Here is a 21,397-nt window from a genome sequence, read left to right as displayed (position 1 = left end):
ATCTGTTGCTGAATTCTCTTAGACACGTAGACAAATTGTGGGGTTTAACAAGAAAACAGTTCAAAACTTAAGAGGCTTTCATTTTTTAAAGCATTTCTGTTGTTGATGCTATGAACAATGGGCTCTACAGCCTGTATAAGAGAGACATGCACATTGCATCACAGTGGAACAGGGAACACTCTATATTGCTAAGAGAGTACTGTCTGTGTATCAGTCACATTGATACGAGCTGAACATGACTTGAGCCTTTTGGAATGGCTTCTTGAAGGGTGCAATAGTATGTGATGGGAAGGCCTGCAAAGTCTGTTTTGGATTATTAGGCTCTGGATTGCATCCTGCTGCTGCAGAAGCCATCTTCTTTCCATAGTACTTGTAGAACATTTCACTTCCCATTCCAAGGCCTTAGTGTGAATCTGTACTAATTATTCCTTCCCAGACCTACTGCACGCAGAATAGACAATGGTAAAAGTGCATATGTTTTTCAAAGCAGCAATTTTTAACAAAGACTAAACTCAAGCACAGAAGGGAGTAAAAAAGCATTTAGGTACATAGCAGGTGGAATAGGAAAATAGCAGCAAATATCAAAGCTGTACAGAATACTAATCTCTCTCCTATCCAGCCGCCTGCATATGAGTGTGTAAAGTGCCATCAAGTCGCAGCTAATACATGGCAACCCTGGTAAAGGTTTTCCAGGAAAGACACTAACAGAGGTAGTTTGCCTGCCTCTGCATAGTGACCTCAGAACTCCTTGATGGTCTCCACCCAAATACTAACCAGGGTTGGCCCTGCTTAGCTTCTGAGATCTGACAAGATTGGGTAGCCTCGGCCATCCAGATCAGGGCATATAATATGAACCTGTTTACCATACAATGCTCCTTAGGGGAAATGCTGGTCTTTGACACCGCAACCCTTGAAGCAAAATCACCAAATTGATTCAACAGCAAGATGGCTGAAGCTCTTTTTCTTGGAAACAATAAGTTTTATAATGTATGACTAAATAGCTTTGGGGTTGGAGATACTGAAATAACTACATACATATCAAGAGTTCTCTTTTTTTGAACAATCTGGAAGCATTTGAAAGTGGGATGAAGCATGCATAAATTGTAATTAATGTATGATATACTGAGAAATGTTAGAAAGGCCCAGTAATACTCTCCAACACCTTGCTCTTGGTTTCTCTAACCTGGCCTGGCAGACTAACCTGATCTGCTGTGTGCTTACAAGAATCAGAGCAGGAGCAGCTGGTGATCTAGGAACAGGAGAGAAGGGAAAAGCACAGACAGCACTTAGTGAAGGCTGTCAGGAGGATGTGGCACTGTATCAGCAGGCTAGGAAAGAACTGGGTAGCACAGGGAGATCCACTAAGTGTAGCCTGTAATACACACAGCTGGATACCAATGAGACTAGGAATGCAGTGGGCAGACACAGTGCTGGAGTGGGTTAATGGTGTACACAGGACCTGTCAGGAATAGTCTGGAGTAGGCAGAGGGTAGAGAGTGACAAAACTGCTTCCCCCTGTTGAGGCCACATGGTTAGGACAGTTGCTACAACTGGATGATCTGTTGTGTGTTCCTTATCCCCAAACCTTGCCAATATGGAATGACATCCTGTCCCCAGCCTGCTCTGGCCAGCCATACTGACCCCACTACAAGCAATCTAGCTTTCCTGGTTACACCAAGCCAAGCAATTCTCTATGGTCATTTTCGCACTCACCTCCAGCTGGCGCTACCCCCCTCTTCACACTAAATTTCTCACTAAATGCCGCGGAGCAGCCTTTTGCGCCGGAAACTCCCGTCGCAAAAGCCGCGCAAACGCCAAACTGCTTTTTGGCAATTTACATTTGAGCGGCTTTTGCGACGGGAGTTTCCGGCGCAAAAGGCTGCTCCGCGGCATTTAGTGCGAAATCCGCGCAGATCCTGCGCGGTGAAGAGGGGGTCGCGCCAGCTGGAGGTGAGTGCGAAAACGACCTATGTTGTTTTCTATATATTATTTACAAGAAGCCATGGCATTCTATATGTTAACTTTTGATAAATCATAGTGGTGGCCAAATGGTGGTGGCCAAATGGAACGCTCTCATTGGCTGACTCAACAAACCATAGGCCCATCATGCATCAGTCACCACCACAGGGTTCCCATTGGCTGACTCCCCTGTCCCCCGCCTACTGCAGGCCTGGGAACACTGAACAAACTGTCAAAACTGTCTTACCTCAGAGACAGACACTCCTCTGATGCTTCTCTGACCTTTCCATTAACTGGCCTCAGAAAGGGCTGCTGCTTTACTACAGCCTCACAAAGCATTTCCTCAAAAGCCATGGTGGCTGCCTCTTTCCTGTCACTCCCTCCCTTCTCCACCCCTCAGCTTCACCCCTGGACACACAAACATTGGCCCACTGGAAAAGTTAGCCAGAAGCTATTGCTAGGCAACCAAGGTTGCCCTCAGCTGAATATAATGGCATAGAGTCCACCCTCCAAAGCAGTTATTTTATCCAGGGGGGGGAGAGATCTGTTGTCTGGAGTTCAGTTGTGATCCAAGGAGATCTTCAGGCTCCACCTGGAAGTCTCCTACCCTAGGCCTGGCAGCACCCTCTGAATCACTTGATGCGACCTGACTGCATGTTCAGCAGAAGCCCCCCAGAATAGTCAATGTGACTTAGCAGCTGCCAACTCCAGGTTGGTAAATTCCTGGAGATTTGATGGCTGCACCCCAGGAAGATTATCACCCTCCCTGCATCACTGTGGGTGAATCAGTTCTGAAGACAGTCCAGCAGTTCAGCTACCTGGGGTGCATCATCTCCTCAGATGCTAAGATCGACAAGGAGATTGACAACAGGCTGGCAAAGGCAAATCGTGCCTTTGGCCGACTGCACAAAAGAGTGTGGAGCAACAAGCATCTGAAAAAAGGCACAAAGATCAATGTTTACAAAGCAGTTGTGATGACAACCCTCATCTACGGCTCCGAATCGTGGGTTTTATACCATCATCACCTGCGACTCCTTGAGCGCTTTCATCAGCGCTGCCTTCGCACTATCCTCAACATCCACTGGAGTGACTTTGTGACCAACACTGAAGTTCTCAAGCGGGCGGAGGTTACCAGCATCGAGGCACTGCTGTTGAAGACGCAGCTGCGCTGGGCAGGGCATATTTCTAGGATGGAAAACCACCGCCTTCCCAAGATTGCCCTGTATGGCGAACTCTCCACCGGCCATCGAAATAGAGGGGCACCAAAGAAGAGGTACAAGGACTCCTTGAAGAAATCCCTTGGCACCTGTCGCATCAACCATCACCAGTGGTCTGACCTAGCCTCAGATCGCAAAGCATGGAGGCACACCATCCACCAGGCTGTCTCTTCTTTTGAGAACGCACGCATAGCTGGTCTTGAGGACAAAAGGAGATTGAGGAAGAATCACACTGCTACAGCACCAACCCTAAATCAGACTTTTCCCTGCAGCCACTGTGGCCGGACCTGCCTGTCCCGCATTGGTCTTGTCAGCCACCAGCGAGCCTGCAGCAGACGTGGACTATTGCACCCTTCTTAAATCTTCGTTCGCGAAGCCAAGCCAAGAGAGATGGATGGAGTCTGAAGAGGGTGGATTTGAGGAGGAGTGGGACCTCAGACAGATACAATGCCATAGACTCCACCCTCCAAACCAGCCATTTCTTCCTGGGAATTATTGTTGTCAATCTCCAGGTGAGGGCTGGAGATCACTCAAAATTACAATTGCTTTCCAGATGGCAGAGATCAGTTTCCCTGGAGGTGGGGGGGAGTGAATGCCTTCACTTGGGTGGGTAGGAAGACAGCAAGGGTGAGGGGACACTCACACAGAGACTCTTTCTAGAACTCATTGTATTTTTCTTCACAATGGGCCTTATTCCCAGTAGAGACATAACACCAAAAGATATCTGGCAATTTAAGACTGCTTTAATTTACAGTATTTAATCAAATGCAAGACTTTTTTCAGGTATGCCATCAGGGGGGAAAAGAGTGGGTTTCAGTTACTTAGTAACAGTCACGTCCAATGACAACAACAAAACATTTTGCTTACAACTTTTTAATGAGAGGTCATCTTACATTCAGGGTCATCTTCCTTTAAAATAAATAAAGGTAATGAGGATTGGTTTTATTCATCCCTATTGAGAACAACTTTAAGTATTCTTGTTATTTGCAGGGTTTTTTTTAAAAAAAAATTCTTTATTGAAAGGAGAATTTTGAACTGTAGTCTCAATCTAATGAACCGTGCACACAGAGGAATCCCAATAGGCCCAGTGTAATCCCTTTCCCTCCTCAATATATTTGCATTTAGCATACTGGGTATGCCTGTGCATACAACTCACATCTCAATCAAACTCTTCCACCTTTGTTTCTTGGCTAAACAGAAGAGAGAGGCTGAATGGGCATATAGAAGGGCTTCCCACTGCCCTTAGTGGCCTGATGTGGCTTTTATCTGTGCATGGAGATGGGGCAGCACGGAGACATGTGCATGGAAATAAGCACAGGGTTCCATTATGCACTGTGGGAATACCTCCAATCCAATTTGTTCTGAACAATCTTGTAAAATACCCAGTAAGTGTCCAACAAAAGCAATCTTTTAGGACTAATGTAGGAACTACTGTCCTGTGTTTTTCTCCTTGGCAATGCTCTACTTAGAAGCAGTGAAATCAAAATGATCTATACTTCATTACCTAGCCAGACGGAACTAACAGAAATCAATGTCAAACACATGGCACAAGGTATTACATATTACAGATGTGTCCCATCTAGAACTGACTTCCTATTATCTTCTGGGTATGAGTAAAGATGTAGATGTTGATTCATACAGTGCTCATACAGTGCTTCAGCCTATAGTCATTCCTTCATTTCTTCCGTCATGGCCTATACATGTTGTTTTCTGTACACTATGTTCCAATAACTATATGAAAGAGAACAAAGTTTTGAGTCCCACGGCACCCCTAAGACCAACAAAGTTTATATCTGAGTATAAGCTTTTGTGTATGTGTACACTTCATCAGATACATTGAAACATTTTCCCTCAAGTCTTACATACAGGTAGAGAGGTAGTTGCCAGGAAGGTCTAGTTAAGAATTAGAGTCAAGATGTATAAGTAAGTGGACAATAAGTATATAGCTTAGATTGGCTTAAAACAGTTGTTAAAACTTACTTGCTCTAAATCAGGGATGTCGAACTCATTTGTTATGAGGGCTAGCTCTGACATAAATGAGTGTTGGGCTGGGCCATGTATGGTTGGGCCGGGCCATGTCTGTACCTATTTAAGATTAGGTAGCAGAGATATACACTTTACAAAGGACACAAGCAAACACAATTAAATATATATATATATATATATATATATATATATATATATATATATATATATATATATATATATATATATATATATATATATATATATATATATATATATTTAAAAACTTAAAATATGCTTAAAATGTTAGCACTCATTGGTCTTAAAGGTGCTTTCTTTGTATTTCTCTCATGGGATCCAGGGAACTGAGCAAAGAAAACTCTGGCTTTTCCCTTCCTTCCCCAGGGGACCAGGAGGAGGAAGAGCCTCAGCCAACAGAAGGAAGAGAGGCTTGGCTCTGTAGCTTTGCTGTGTGATTGAGACAGCCTGGCAAAGCAAGCTATTCCTATCTCCCTTTCTCCCTAAGGGAGGAGCCTCAGCCAATGAAGAAAATAAAGGCTTTGCTCTGTAGTTCCTGTGTGATTAAGCAAGCCTGGCAAAGCAAGCTGTGATGCAGAAGGGAGCAAGAGAGAGGGAGAAGGAAGCAGAGGTCAGCCAGGTGCTCGGGGGCATGATAGAAGCCCTCCAGGGACCTGATTTGGCCCCCGGACTGCATGTTTGACACCCCTGCTCTAAAGCTTTCAGGTAGGGTGTTGAAAACTTTGCAAACAGAAACAAATCATTTCATTTAAATTACGAAGCCATTAAACTATGTACTCTAAAGTGGGATTCAAGTACAATGGTTCTGATTATATCTTTTGAACACAGCATTTTCTTAAATAGATTAAGGATTGTATCTTTTCTACCCAGCATTTTCTTAAATGGACTTCTCTCCCTTTTTTAAAAAAAAAAATCCTCTTGCTTACTCTCCACTGTCTGGGAAATAAAATGTTCAGTCATGAATGTTCTGCTTTGGCAGAAATTGTATGGCTGTCACGCAACATGTAATCTAAAGTTCAAATTCTGTTCAAGATGAAATATTCAGAAGTCCCAGAAGTGGTCATTTGAGAGGAGGGTATATGGAAGTATTTTTGTACTACAAACTACTTTTTGGAGAGATGCCCTTTGAATAAAGATTGTCACACTCCTGCCTGGATGGCACCTGTGGTAATGTCATGATGCTTTGTTTTGTCAGAATTTAGAAGATGCTCATCTTTGATGGTTTGTGCAGGTGGGAGACAACTGAATAAAGCCCATTGTCACAATTATGCAGCTCCACAGTCCCCAAGGTTTGCTTCTGCTAAAAGGACTCTTTTTCTGGTATCATGTGGCTAAGTGAATGAAATGCGATCTGAGAGATCTCTGGTTCAAATCTCGTCTCTGCATGGAAATCTCTAGTACTACAATACTAGGGAGTGTAAAGTGCCATAAAGTCACAGCTAATTTATGGCCACCCCATGGGATTTTCAAGGCAAGAGATGCTCAGAGGAGGTTTGCCATTGCCTGCTTCTGTGTAAGAAGCCTGGACTTCCTTGGTGGTCTCCCATCCAAGTACTTAGTGCCAACCCTGCTTAGCTCCCAAGATCTGATGAACCTGGGCCAACCCTTCTAAATCCATTGAAGTAAATGGGCTCAGAAGTGAGCAACTCTCCTTAAGATGACTTTAGGCAAGGCACACTCTCAGTCCGCAATATTGGAGTGATAACACTGGATTTCTTTATAGAACTGTTGTAAGGATTGCAGGTGCAAACGATACTCAAAGGCTAAATATCAGAGTTTTTAAAACCCATTGTTCATGCTGTTCCTGATAGATTATTTTCCTGCTTCATTGCACCATCAAAGAAACCTAATTTCGAAAGAGAATTGCTAACATTAGTCTGTTTTCCAAACATACAGATACAATTGAATAAAGCCCACTCTCACATCAGTAGGTTTTCTCCCACAGGACAAATAGCAATTGGAGGTAAGGAGCGGCACAGGTGGATGGATTAACCCCCTGATGTGAGTCAAGCCTCCTGCAGCTGCTTTTTACTTTTAGAAAAAATGTGGTGAGAGTTTGATCATAACCTAGTATTTGCGGGTTTCCTCCCCCTCAAATGTATTTTAGGTAATTTAGATTCAGTCCTTCCACTCAAGAGAATTCATAGTTCTAAAAACCTCTAGAAAACTCAGTGCAACGAACAACTGATAAGAGCAGCAATGGAACAGAATACTTCCGAAATAAATGTGTCTTCAAGCTGTGTCAAAAGGGAGGGGGCCAGATGCACCTTGGATGGCAGGAATTCTACAGCCTGGGGCCAGTACTGGAAAAGGTGTTGTGGTAATTGGCTGCAAAGCATTCTATAAGGTCCAGTTAAAAAGCATGCCCACCATATTTGGTACAAACTGAAACTGTTGACTAGTTTTAAAGAGTATTCATATGTTGATCATGTTAGAGAAGTCCAATTTGGATGTTGTGAATAGTAGCCAAGTCTAGTTGCTCCTTCTATGAGAATGTCCCACAATTATGCTGAAGGTGGGGAACAGTGGGAAATTGTTTGTAGGATTCAGGCTAAACATGTGTCTGATCTCCCTCCTGTTGTAGGTACTGAAAGGCTAAGCAAAAACAAAGGCATAAGTCCTTGGGCACGTGCCTCTTAGCCTTTGGCTTACAACAAATATCCTGGCAAATAGGTTGATGGGAATCCATTTTCATTCTTGACCCATAACACAGTGCTTTACCTTTCTTTATTATCAGGACACAACTCTGGACCACAGAAATAATAGTCTAGAGAGGAGTTCTAAATATGTGCATGCTGCGTTCACCTAACTACATATCAAATGACATCTTGACATCAGATGAAGAGTGTGGGACCCTGATCTGGCTTGTGTCCTTACTTGTCAACAGAGTGAGACAAAATGATGGACTAGGTAGACCATGGGTCTAATTCAGCTCAGTTGCTCTTACGTTTTAAAGTAGCAACAGATACTGGCAACAGCCTGCCCCCACTGTTCTCACTGGCTCCTGCTATTCTGTGGCCTACTGCCTCTGAACATGGAGGTTCCCTTTAGCTTTCACAGCTAGTAGCTGTTGATAGATCTGTCCTCTACAAATTTGTATAATTTATTTTATGTCATCTAAACCAGGGGTCCCCAACCCCCGATCTCTGGACCAGTACCGGTCCATAGCCTGTTCGCAACTGGGCCGTGAGTTGTATAATTATTTCATTATATATTACAATGTGGTAATAATAATAGTAAGAAGACATTGGATTTATATCCTGCCCTCCAGTACAAATCTCAGAGTGGTTCACAATCTCCTTTATCTTCTTCCCCCACAACAGACACCCTGTGAGGTAGGTGGGGCTGAGAGAGCTCTCACAGAAGCTGCCCTTTCAAGGACAACTCTGCCAGAGCTATCGCTGACTTAAGGTCATTCCAGCAACTGCAAGTGGAGGAGTGGGGAATCAAATCCAGTTCTCCCAGATAAGAGTCTGCACACTTAACCACCACACCAAAATAAAGTGCATAATTGTATCATCCCAAACCATTGCATTGCCCCCCTCCCCAGTTCGTCTTCCACAAAACTGGTCCCTGGTGCCAAAAAGGTTGGGGATTACTGATCTAAACCAATGGGTTTCATCACATGCAGAAGTCAGTTCCATTAGTAAATCATGCATTGTATGAAGTGCTTCTTAGTTTTGGCTCTTCTGAATTTACCGCCAAGTAGCATGACCCTGAATCCACATACCATGGAAGATGGATAAATATATCTCTTGGACCACTTTCTCAACAACATGCATAATTCTGTAAATCTCTGTCATGTCACACACCCCTTAAATAATCTTTTCACACGAGTAATATTATAATTTCTTTTCTTCATACATCTACAGTTGAATGAACAAAATAGTCCAAGTGCTGTTTCACATTTGATAGACAGAAAGTATTTTTGCTATCTCTGTTGTGTGTTAGTACCACTTAGTGTTTACACACTAATGTATTTTCGGAGTGCTTCACAGACATAATCTCAGGAATCCTTACAGCAGTCCTGTAAGGTACTGAAGATGGGATGGATGTGGAATGGTATGGTATAACCCAATCTCGTCCAATCTTGAAAGCTAAGTAGGATTGGTGCTTGGATGGGAGACCCCCAAGGAAGACTCTGCAGAGGAAGAAAATGGCAAACCACTTCTGCTTAACCACTTGCTTTGAAAGCCCCTCACTGGGGGTCAAAATAAATTGGTTGTGCCTTGGTAGCATATACATGGCTTTTTTGTGGGAAAAGAGGTGCCAGAACTCTCAAGAGGGGAATGAAGGAGAAACACATGAATTTTCAAACATTTTTTGAGAGATTTGTTTCCACAAAGAGGTTTCAGAACTCTGTTCCACTACGTTCCCTCAGGGGGGAAAAGCCCGATGATGGCAGATCGAAGATGTGATCATAGTGACCCACGCCACTGCATGAATGAGATGTGATTTAAAATGTCCTTCCCTAGACTTATAACGCATTCTTAGGCCTGACTTACACATACATCAAGATAAATGGGAATGAGACTGCAGAGTCCGGAGCTGGTTATATGAACCATATCATTTCAGACTGCGGCTGAAGGATCACACATTTCAAGTGCTTCTCTATGTAAAAACCAAATGCTTGCTAAGTAGACAAGGACTACAGCAGGGGGCTGTGTTAGACCCTCCCCCCTTTTTTTTTACTCCCAGGGAGATAGTTTTGCTTTTTAAAAAAATAAAAAAAGAAAGAAGGCATTAAAAATCGCATCCGTGCCTGCATCCTGAAGTGATACAGTCTACCCTACCAAAACTCTTATCCATATACTTCTCTAATGCATAATAAACACTGTCATGTTCGAAGGATCAGGCAGGCACGTTTCTACATAAAACACATTCAAGTTGCCAGTCTCCAGATGGTGGCTGGAGTCAGAGATCTCCAAGAATTACATTTTTTTGTCCAGGTTAAGGAGATCCGATTCTCCTGGAGACAATGGCTGCTTCAGAAGGTGAACTCTATGGCATTATACCCCACTGAGATCTGTCCCTCAAACCCCACCACACACACATCCCACAAAAAAAAAACCCCAAGAATTTTCCAACTCAGCGCTGGCAACCCTGACGCGGAAGATATGCCCCAGGGAGTAGCGATCCCACTGTTTCCAGACACACACCTCCCCCTTGGGAGACGTCCCTATCGGTCCCACCGTGGGACACTCCGAAACGAGGACCTGAGTGTGAGTTCTGCTCCGTGGAGGGAATCCCACCCTGCGAATTGACCACGTGTCGGGGGGGGCGGGGGATAGAAGAGACAGCCTGACAACCCGTCGGTATCCATTCAGGGCCTTAAGCACCTTACCAGGACGACCGCTAGGAAGAAACGAGGACAGCGGCGCGGAGCAAAAGCAAAGTTATCGGAGGCGCCGGCGTGGCTTCAAGGGCTGGCGCTGGAACGCGCAGGGCGCCTCCTTGTGCAGCTGCGGCTCGGGAGCTGGGCAGGCGAGCTCGGAATTGTGTGGGTGCCGGCGGCCAGCCCGGCGGACGGCAGTCTCAGCCTCAGTCGCTCACCTGCCCGGCGAACCCTCCCGCGCCAAGACAACCCCCGCGCTCCCCCGGGAGGTCAGCCGGCTTCTCTCGCCCGCCGCCGCCCAGAGGTAAGCAAGAGCCCGGAGCCCAGGGGGGCGTCGAGGGCGCTGCTGCGGGAGGGGCTTGCGGAGCCGCTGGATCCCGCGCAAGTAAAAGCGAGGCTCGGCTGGGGCTGAGCAGCGCGCAATCCTCGCCCTGAGCGGGGGATAAAGAAGTTGAGCTCTGCTAAGGTGAGTGGCGAGAAAGAGAACAGTCTTCGGAACAATGAACCCGAATATAGCGCTACGCAAAGCGGGGGGGGGGGGGAGCTTTTCCGGGTAACCGTCGGGAAAACCAGACTAGCGCAGGCGCTGCCCGCAATCCGTCGAAATAGGCGCGCTCGCCTCGTGCTTGTGGCAGCCTCTCTTTCACGGACGTGCTACCGCCCAGCGACGCGCCTCGGAGCTGCAGATGGAGGGGTTTTGCCTCTCCCGCTGCAGGCTGAAAGGAGCGAGAGGGGGCGCCAGTGCCGGATTTAACCCTGTGGAGGCCCCTAGGCAGTCAAAATCTTTGGGGGCCCCTGGCAAATTATCTCAGAGTCGGAGCACCCACCCTGCCGCCCATGGCCCCCACTGCAGCCTGCAGGCACCTTCTTAAAAGCCCCCTTTTACTAAACTGCGGGGGAGAGGCAGAGAGAAGCAGACTAGGTAACAAGGCCAGCAGCAGCCACACTAGGTAAGCTGGGCAAAGAGCAGCTCAGTTGCTGGCTGCCTGTGCAGGCTTGGAGGGCTGCAAGGGGGGGGGGACTGGAAGGGAAACCAGACCGGGGCCCCTAAAGACGTGAGGGCCCATAGGCCAATACCTACTTGGCCTAATTGTTAATTCAGCCTTGGGGGGCGCCAGAACTCTCCCCCCTCCCATTCATAGGAACAAGTTAAAGGCTGTGGTGGTTAAAGTAGGTGAGCAGCCCCAACCCTCTGTGAATTCACCCAGAAGCAAAGCCCACCAGCTTCAGAGCTAGTTCCAACTAAGCGTGCAGCAGCTGGCTTAACCTACCCTTTCCCTTTACAACAGTTATGCCATACTGATAACCCTCTCCATAGCCAATGTGCGGGGAAGCAGGCCTCCCATCTCCTGTTGCACTTGTGCAGATCTACTGCGTGGAAAATGCTTCCTTCATAGGTAGTGAGGGACTTCTTTTGCCTTCTGAGGTATGAATATTCTGTGCTTGAAATGAAAGGGGGCCCTTGTCAAATATGTGTCAACACCAAGGAAAGCACCAAACCTTTACTAATTACTTCGCTTGTGACCTGGCTTTTAGTTCCCAGGTTCTCATTTATTTGGCATTTTTAAAGTTGTCTCTAAAGCCAGTTTGTTCGCTGGTAGAATATCAGGGACACTGTATCTGGAAACTGCAATTTAGGATGAATTGGATTCTGGCTCACAAAATCATATGCCACTACTCATTCATTTCTCCTCTGAAGTGTCACAAGTATCTTTGTAATTCTAGGAAGTATGCCTTTGGCAACGGGGGAAGAATGCCACTGCTTAACATGATCCCTAATACGTTTGATTATTATAACTGTGAACAACATTACCTTTTAATGTATATATTCTGTATTATCAAATTAGACTTTTCTCATCCACAGGACTGCATCTCCCCAAATATCAAATATTTTGGAGTCAGAAAGTGGAATCACATCCACCCATTCACCAATCCATCCATCCATCCTCCATCTATACACTGGGGCAGTGCTGGATTAAGCCCTGTGGAGGCCCCTAGGCAGTTGAAATCTTAGGGGCCCCTCACAAATTATCTCAGAGTTGGAGCACCCGCCCCACCACCCATGGCCACTGCTGCACCTGCAGGCACCTTCTTAAAAGCCCCTTTTACTAAGCTGTGGGGTAGAGGCAGACTTGGTAACACCACCAGCAGCAGCCGCACCAGACAAGTCAGGCAAAGAGCAGCTCAGTTGCTGGCTGTGCATGCAGGCTGGGAGGGCTGCAGTCAGGGGGAAAGCTGTGGGGGGTGGGAAGCCAACCCATGGCCCCTAAAGGTGTGAGGGCCCATAGGCCAATGCCTACTTGGCCTAATTGTTAATGCAGCCCTGCTCTGGGGTGATCATGTTGAAGATTGAAGATAGAAGATATTGGATTTATATCCCGCCCTCCACACCAAATCTCAGAGTCTCAGAGCGGCTCACAATCTCCTTTATCTTCCTCCCCCACAACAGACAGCCTGTGAGGTGGGTGGGGCTGAGAGAACACTTACAGAAGCTGCCCTTTCAAGGACAACTCCTACAAGAGCTATGGCTGACCCAAGGCCATCCCAGCAGCTGCAAGTGGAGAAGTGGGGAATCAAACCCGGTTCTCCCAGATAAGAGTCCGCACACTTAACCACTACACCAAACTGGCTCTTCGTGCCTTATAATGAGAGACAGAGTTCTTTTTGTTGTCTCAACTTTTGTATGTCACCATCCAAGAGTGGGCTTTCAAGGCCTTCTTAAAGTCAAATCAGGAGCAGTCTAACATCTCTGAGGCAGAGGCCACTCAAAACAGCCTCCTTGCTGTCATGTCACCATTATGCTTCTGCATGGAATCATGAGGGTCTTCCATCTGGCATGGAGAGTTTCTGTACTAATGCTGATTGCTGACCCTTCCCAGAGGTTTCTCACGCTGGCAGGAACACTCTCCAAAGAAGACTTGTGGTGCACAGCATTATATATTGCATTTCCAACGAAGCAGCATTATGTGCAGAACTGTTTTTCAACAGTCTCTAATCTGAACATTGTTCCTTTTTTTGTTCCAAACAGAAAATTAAATGCAGTGTTACATACATGTAGATGAGGTGAGTTAATTAGCACTTTCAAAGGTAGCAAGATTGCAAGGAAATCCCCAGCGGGAAAGAAAAAGAGTCAGTTCAGTCTTTGTTCAACTTGTGACGAGAGAGAGAAATATTCCTCAAGCAGTTCTCAGTTGATTAAATCTGGTAAAGATAAAAATCCTGTTATATGAGACATTTCCCTTTTTCTTGTTCAATTTAAAATTCATATAGCTCATATTTACTCAGTTTCTGTCAACCACTGCCATTCTAGGTAACTTTCAAGGCACACTAACATGATTTTAGTAGTTTAGCATAGATGCTAATGTAGCAATTGTCTCCTGCAGTAAGGTGCAGACATCACACCATAGCAACAAAAAAAAAACATTAGAGGTGCTCAGACTTGCAGGAAAAGTGGGGAGGGGATCTGAGCCCTAAATAAAGGAATGCTTGGCCCATTTGGTTCAGCTTGCACCACCTATGAAGACAATGTAACTTCCTCATGGTGGGTAACTGGATCCAAGATGTAACATATAAACTATCTGGCAATAAGGCTGTTCCTATGGAAGGAAATGCTATGGAGTTACATAAACAGAGAGCTGGTCTAATGTGAATAAAGTTTATAAAGTATCAGAATGCAGTTCTAGTAGAATTACACCATTCTAAGCCCAGTTACTTCAGTGGACTAAGAAGAAAGTATCTGTTTAGAATTGGAGTGTATTTTTAAAGTTCACCTCTCAAGTTTCTCATCATTGAGGTCACATTGGGCAGGAGTTAAAATATTAATGTTACAACTCCAGCTGAAAAAAATCCTTAACCTCATTCTGGGAGCCCAAAAGTGTGGCAGCATCGTCTTTGTTAACACTAACTTATTACAGATAAAGGACCAACTCCCCTTTCAAGAAGCAAGAAAGTATAAGAGGCATCAGGGTATTCATAAGTGAAGTTGTCTTATTCTTGCTGCAGTGGATGGTGCAGTTGCTTCTTTGGACCCCAGGAGCAAAGCAGACCCCAATTGGCAAAGTAGGCCTATGTAACGTAGGCACATGCAAGATACAAGTGCTCATGTTGGCACATAAAACCATCTGTGACTGTGTAATGTGCCAGGAGAAAGTATTAGGGCCATCAGTCGATATAAAGGCTGCCTATTAAATCACTTACTCATCATGAGGAATAATTCATTGTGCAAGTGTTGCAATTCAAGAGAGGAACTTAGAGGAATGCATAACCAACACCCCTGATTCATTCATATGCAGTTACTGGAAGGAACTAGTAGCATAATGAGAAACTATTTTTTACCCTTAGACTAGTCTCTCCATGAGACAGAAAAATAACATTGGCAGAGAACACCAAGCAGCTTTTATGGTCTGTGTCGTCCAAGTCCAATGTACCTGATTATATGCAACCAGGGTTATCATGGCTTGAGCAGTGGTTCATGCCACTTTGTTGGAGCAGGATGAAGCTTCCTGGAGGCCTGTGGTTGGCCTTTGTTGGAAAGCAGGAAGCATTGATAGTCTGATTCATAAAGGCTTTTCTTAGCTTTTGTCCAGAAAACCCTTCCTGTTTGTCCAGAGGACACTTTTTCTAACTACTAGATTTACTTTGAACTCTGCCAGGTGGTGTCATAAGCCTCCATTCCTCAGATGAGCCTGAAGGGAAGCTGTGTAAGTGGACCATTGGTGGTCCTGTTTCCTCCTTGTCATGATAGGACTGAACTCCTATCCTGTTTTCACAGTGTCTTCCTGCTGCATGGTAGCTGTGGGAAGGTCTTGTGTAACTCACACAGTTGGCTTCCAGCCACTCCAACCCAGCTTGTGGCAAACTGGCCACATGCAATCGGTGCCATGCGTAAGAAGTGCTGGAAATTCTATTGATGGAGGCAGAATGCACATAATGGCATACCAATTAGTAGAAGTTGGCATAGGTAGTTCAAGTTGCCACCTCAGGGTAAAATGGTTGTGAGAACAGGCCTCCTAGTCTTTTCAGCATGGATATTTCAGCGCATAGTGGCTGTTACTTAAATCACTTGGCAAGAAAGCAAAAGCTACATTCCCAATCATTGTACAGTGTAAAGACTGGCTCAGCATGAGATCCAGAATGACCAGGTTTTTTGCACTGTGGCAGGTATCAGATGTTGATTGAGCGGCACTGTGGAAGAGTGCCTGCTTTTTGTGTCTCTTTTACTGCAGACAAGAAGAGTGTGAGCTATATGGGTCAAATATGGGTTTGCCTAAAGCTCATGCAGCTGTCAGTACAATCCCTGTTTGCCTCAATAGTTTTAAAAGGACATGGTCATCCAAAGTGTTTATTGGCCATTTTTCAGACACAAAGAAGCAAAAAAAAAAAAGTATAAAGTATGTAGGAAATCTGGTTTATTTCACAGCTGGCAGAGAACTAGTAAACTCTGTAAATTAGGCAATCAATAACTGTTCTCTCACCATAAAATAAAACATCCTGCTAAGAATTAAGCTACTAGGACATATGCTCATGCATCTCCATTTGTGTTTTTAAGAGTCCCATGGAACTTTATTATTAAATATGGAATGATATGTGTGAGATCATTTAAAAGCAAAACAAAAAATGGATTTTAGAGCCAATCACATTCAGAGAAAACATACAGCACAATATGAATTATAAACCCATAATGTTAATTGCACACAAAATTACTCAGATCCCCTAATCAGAAGAGTGAGGACCAAGCTACACATTATATTGGAGATCGATTATCAAAACTCTAGACATGTAGTTTAGCTTTAAAAAGCATCATAGCACAGCTATGAAGCTGGGCCATGGTACTGGGCAATGTTCCCTCTAAGCCACAGAATTTTGTGAGCAAAAATTATGCTTTGTGAGCTACTGGCATTAAAGTTGTGAGCTATTGCATACATTAGCATGTTCTGGGGTCATCCTTCCTGAGCTAAGACAAAAATGCGTGAGCTGGAGGCTAAAAATATGTGAGCTAACTCAGCTTAGAGGGAACACTGGTACTGGGATGAGGGATGTAATGCTTTCCACAGCATCATTTGCCTGATCAGCACCAGCACCCCATTTGGCAAAGAGAGTGCCTATTTAACATTGGTGGGAATAATTCTGAGTGGAGAAATGAAGTAGAGGGTAAAAGAATGACCCTCCCTCCTGTGCTGCAGTGGGGGGGGGGGTTGCATGCTGCCTAATTTTTGCAGATTGGGGCACTCAAGATAGCGGTCATAAAATTCTATATTCTAATTGTCAACTCAGGCAAGATCTGAAGATACTTAAGTCAAAAGGCTGGAACCTCAATTACTCTATTCCTCCCTTCCCAAAATGGTATTTCTGTTGATTGTTTTCCTTTTTCCTCCCTCTTTCTTTTCCCTACCTTCCTGGAATAGCATTTTTTCCCTCTTAGCCCAGATTAGAATTGGGTTTTGGAACTTTTCCCTTTCTGTACAGGGAAAAGTAGGGTTGAATCATAGGGAGGGATGTGTAAGATGATGGGGTAAAGGTAGGGAGTTTGTGGGAATGGAGGGTGCCTTGGCTCTTTTTTATTAGCCCCTATTCTGAGGTTCAGAATCTATATTGTGGGTTTGGAAGAGGAAGAGTAGGTCTTAGGGTGGGAGGAGTGTTAGAACTAATGAAGAATTTTATTTAAAATCACCTAAAGGATGTAGCACCTTCTTATTTTGGTACCGTTCAGTACTGTCTGCTATTCCCATTCATGGTTGGTGATGAATGTTAAGACTGAGAAGGGAATTTCCCTACATGCAAATATTTGGGAAAGTTTTTTTTTTTAATTCCAAGAAGAAAAATATAGAGTATTTGGAAAAGGGACAAATGTATAATGTTAGGGGGAGGTTATTAATTTCCTATCTTTCTTAGATTGCTTAGAAATGAAATCAGTAATGCTACAAGGAGAAAGCAACTTTGAAATGCAGCAGATAAATTTGCAAATAGTGCATACTGTAGTGAAGCAAAGGTATCAAGTTAGTGTTGTAATAAAAATAATAAATTTAAAAATCTGAAGATCAGAGCCATTAACAAACAAGAGAGATTTTTCTACAAGCCTGACAAATGCTCCAGGTTTGCATAAAAATCTGACATCTTAAAAAATACAGCATGAGGTGGTAAAAACCCCTAAATGATAAAATGAGTACCTGTAGCTTTAAGAAACAGACTTTGCCACTGTGGCCATTACTAGATAGCCCAAACAGTTTTGCCAACATTCCAGGCTTGGTTTCTGTCAGTAAAAGTCAGATGAAAATTGAAGAGGCCTTTCCAGGGCTGTTTTGGCCTTTGAGAGAGGACTCAGGGAGCCAGGCACAGCAGCAACCATCAGACGACTTGCTCCCACTAGACTTCTATGCCTGGCTGCTTGCTACTGTTCAATAGCAGCCACCTCACTAAAGCCAGCTATGGCCAGGGCACCAACATAACCTAGAAAAAGGTTCCTGAGTAACCTTTGCAGCCTATCCAGAGACAGTGAGAAAAGTTGCCTTGAGCCTGCTTTGGCAGGAAGGGCAAGATATAGGTCTTATAAATAAATAAAAACAAAAACTGAGGCGACTGTGAACCTGTTCCTTTATAGGTGGTGTAACCCTGTTTCAGAACAGGTTGTAAAAACATTCTTGTATTGAATTATTCTTGACTCACAGCATCTCTCAGGCCTAGGTCTGCCAAGTCCAATTCAAGAAATATCTGGGGACTCTGGAGGTGGAGCCAGAAGACTTTGGGGGTAGAGCCAGGAGCCAGGTTGTGACAAGCATAATTGAGCTTCAATGGGCATTCTGGCCATCATAATTAGGGACGACACACATTTTAAATGCCTTCCCTCTACTGGAAATAATGAAGGATGGGGCACCTTCTTTTTGGGCTCATAGAACTGGACCCTCTGGTCCAATCTTTTTGAAACTTGGAGGGTCTTTTGAGGAGAGGCTTGGATGCTATGCTGTAAATTTGGTGCCTCTACCTCAATAAATATCCCCCACAGAGCCCCAGATACCCATGGATTAGTTCTCCATTATACCCTATGGCAGGGCCGGATCTAGGGGGGGGCAGAGGGGGGTGCTTGCCCCAGGCGCCTCCGAAGGAAGTCGCCAAATTGGGTATGGAGTCCATTCTATTCTATAGTCCCATAAGGGGGCACCATTTTTAAATTTTGCCTCCCCTCAAAAAACATGTAGATCCAGTCCTGCCCTATGGGAATTGGTCTCCATAGGGAATAATGGAGTGCCCAGCAGACATTTCCCTCCCCCCCCACCCCGCTTTCTGATGACCCTGAAGCGACAACTTCCAAACCGGGGATACCCTGCTCCCACCTGGGGATTAGCAACCCTACTAAGGCCTGGTTTAATTTTCAGTTTATTCCCCCATAGCATGTAGTTTGGCTCTAAGAAGGAAAATAAAAAAAAATAGATTTAAGGGATACGATTAGTACAAGTGCTAGTAACTTGTGTATCACCCTGCTTGAAGTGGTAATCAATAACATTATCCAATGATTTTTTTTAACACTTCATCTATAATGTATAATGTATAATGTATAGTCTCCGAAACTGGACATGATTGATATAATTCCATTGGCCTCTACTGGGAACAACTTATATCAAAGAACAAGTGTTCCTTTTTTCATTCAATTATGACTAGATCAGAATCGCAAAAAAGGGGGTGGGGGAAAACTGTCATAATTTCTCAAAGATGACTTTAAAGCATTGGAAAACAGATCAAATGAATTCTTTTAGACTAGATCAGAATCGCAAAAAAGGGGGTGGGGGAAAACTGTCATAATTTCTCAAAGATGACTTTAAAGCATTGGAAAACAGATCAAATGAATTCTTTTAGGCAAAATACCCTTTAAGAATAAATCTGCATTTTCCCCTTTGTATGAGCAAACCACATTTATAAGTACTACCCGACAACAAATAAACTTTAAAAAGCTGTTTTACAAAATGGCTATTATTGTTGCAGTTGATAATTATTCTGTTTCTGTCTCTGTACAGGACTTTAGTATGGAAATGGATCTCAAAGCCTACAACAGGACACTTGCCAAGTATAACAGTTCTGCCCTTTCAATGGACTCAGGTTTTCCTGCCTGGGAAGACTATAAGAACAGTGTAGATGACATACAGTACTTTCTGATTGGGGTTTACACCCTGATAAGTCTTGCTGGCTTTATAGGAAACCTGCTGATTCTTGTAGCATTAATGAAATGCAAGCAAAAAACTATAATAAACTTCCTCATTGGAAATTTAGCCTTTTCAGACATGTTGGTGGTCGTCTTTTGCTCTCCTTTTACCTTGACATCTGTCCTGCTTGATCAGTGGATGTTTGGAAAGGTCATGTGTCATGTCATACCCTTCCTCCAGTGTGTGTCTGTCCTAGCTTCTACTTGGATGTTAATTTCAATTGCTGTGGTCAGATACTTAATGATACGCCACCCGCTTTCAAGCAATCTGATGCCAAAACATGGTTGTTACCTCATTTTGGCCATCTGGTTTCTCGGTCTAGTCATTTGCTCCCCTCTGCTTGTTTTCCACAAGACTGTTGATCTTCACGAAGCTCTGCATCTGGAAGCCCTGCAAAGCAAGCACTTGTGTGTCGAGTCATGGCCATCTGCTTCGTACAGAATTGCTTTCACTATCTTCTTATTACTTATGCAGTACATTTTGCCTTTGGTTTGTTTAACTGTAAGCCACACCAGAGTCTGCAGGTCTGTAAGTTCCAGATTGTCAAGAAAAGAAAACAAACTGGAAGAGAATGAGATGATCAACTTAACCCTCAGTGTACCCAAGAATAGAAGGCACCAGCTGCAGCTCTCTACCTCCAAGAGGTGGAGTTATACTTTTGTCAGAAAACACCGGAGGAGGTACAGTAAGAAAACTGCTAGTGTGATGCCTGCGATTTTAAGGAACCATCGGGACAATATTTGTTGCGATTTCCCAGAAATATCCAGAACAGAAAGGAGTCAGCTTTCTTCATCCACCAAATTCATACCAGGAGTACCCATCTGCTTTGAGGTAAAACCAGAGGAATATTCAGAAACACAGGATGGGATCACAGCAGCTCAACCCACCACTCGGATCAAGAAGAGGTCTCGAAAGGTTTTCTGCCGATTGACAGTGCTGATCTTAGTATTTGCAGTTAGTTGGATGCCCCTTCACATCTTCCATGTTGTAACAGATTTTAACGGCAACCTCATATCAAACAGGCACTTTAAACTGGTGTACTGTATTTGTCATTTGCTGGGTATGGTGTCCTGTTGTTTAAATCCTATATTATATGGGTTCCTTAACAACGGCATAAAAGCTGATTTGATGGCTCTTATTCCTTGCCTACAGATGTCATGAAATAACACTAAGATATAAAAGAAATATCCATATGTCCACCATCTCATCTGGCTGTTTATGTAAATGCACTCTGATTTAGAATAGCTGGTCATTTAATGGATAATGCCTAAAGGATTCCTGCATTTTTTTCTTCTTCAGGCTTACCTGATGCCAAAGTTGGACTTGTTAATATAGGTTCATTTCATCTTGTCCACCTTGAAAGTTTACAGTCCAGTTACCAAAGTCCAGTTTTAGGCTAATGTTGTGATTCACTTTCATGAGTTGTTTGGCACAATTTTCTGTAGTCTTACTATATACAGAAATGCAAGCTTATAACACAGTTCTATACATTCCGGCCAAAGTTGCTTCAAAAGTATTTCAGGAGTTCCAGATTGCAAACCTTTCTAGCCAATGATAAAATGATACATTGTCATTAGGCAATTGTCAGATTATTGAATGTTTTGCTAATAAGCATTGTTCAGTATGAATCCCTTCAAATAAAATGTTGACTTCTTTGTGAGTAGAACATTCTCTTAGCTATTTAGAAATAA

The 21,397-nt window shown here is 44.0% G+C and overlaps 1 protein-coding gene across 1 annotated transcript; it reads left to right on the top strand.

Moving 5' to 3' along the window:
- Window positions 1–19,523: 19,523 nt before the first annotated feature.
- Window positions 19,524–20,918, top strand: NPY5R (neuropeptide Y receptor Y5). Its single transcript, XM_060247318.1, has one exon. The coding sequence runs from the start codon at window positions 19,530–19,532 to the stop codon at window positions 20,865–20,867; it is 1,338 nt and encodes a 445-aa protein (XP_060103301.1). The 5' UTR covers window positions 19,524–19,529; the 3' UTR covers window positions 20,868–20,918.
- Window positions 20,919–21,397: the final 479 nt, after the last annotated feature.

This window comes from Heteronotia binoei, chromosome 9 (genome assembly GCF_032191835.1).
Source record: "Heteronotia binoei isolate CCM8104 ecotype False Entrance Well chromosome 9, APGP_CSIRO_Hbin_v1, whole genome shotgun sequence".
NCBI lineage: Eukaryota > Metazoa > Chordata > Lepidosauria > Squamata > Gekkonidae > Heteronotia > Heteronotia binoei.
The sequence above is the reverse complement of the archived record's forward strand: the minus strand, read 5'-3'. Positions and strand labels throughout refer to the sequence as shown.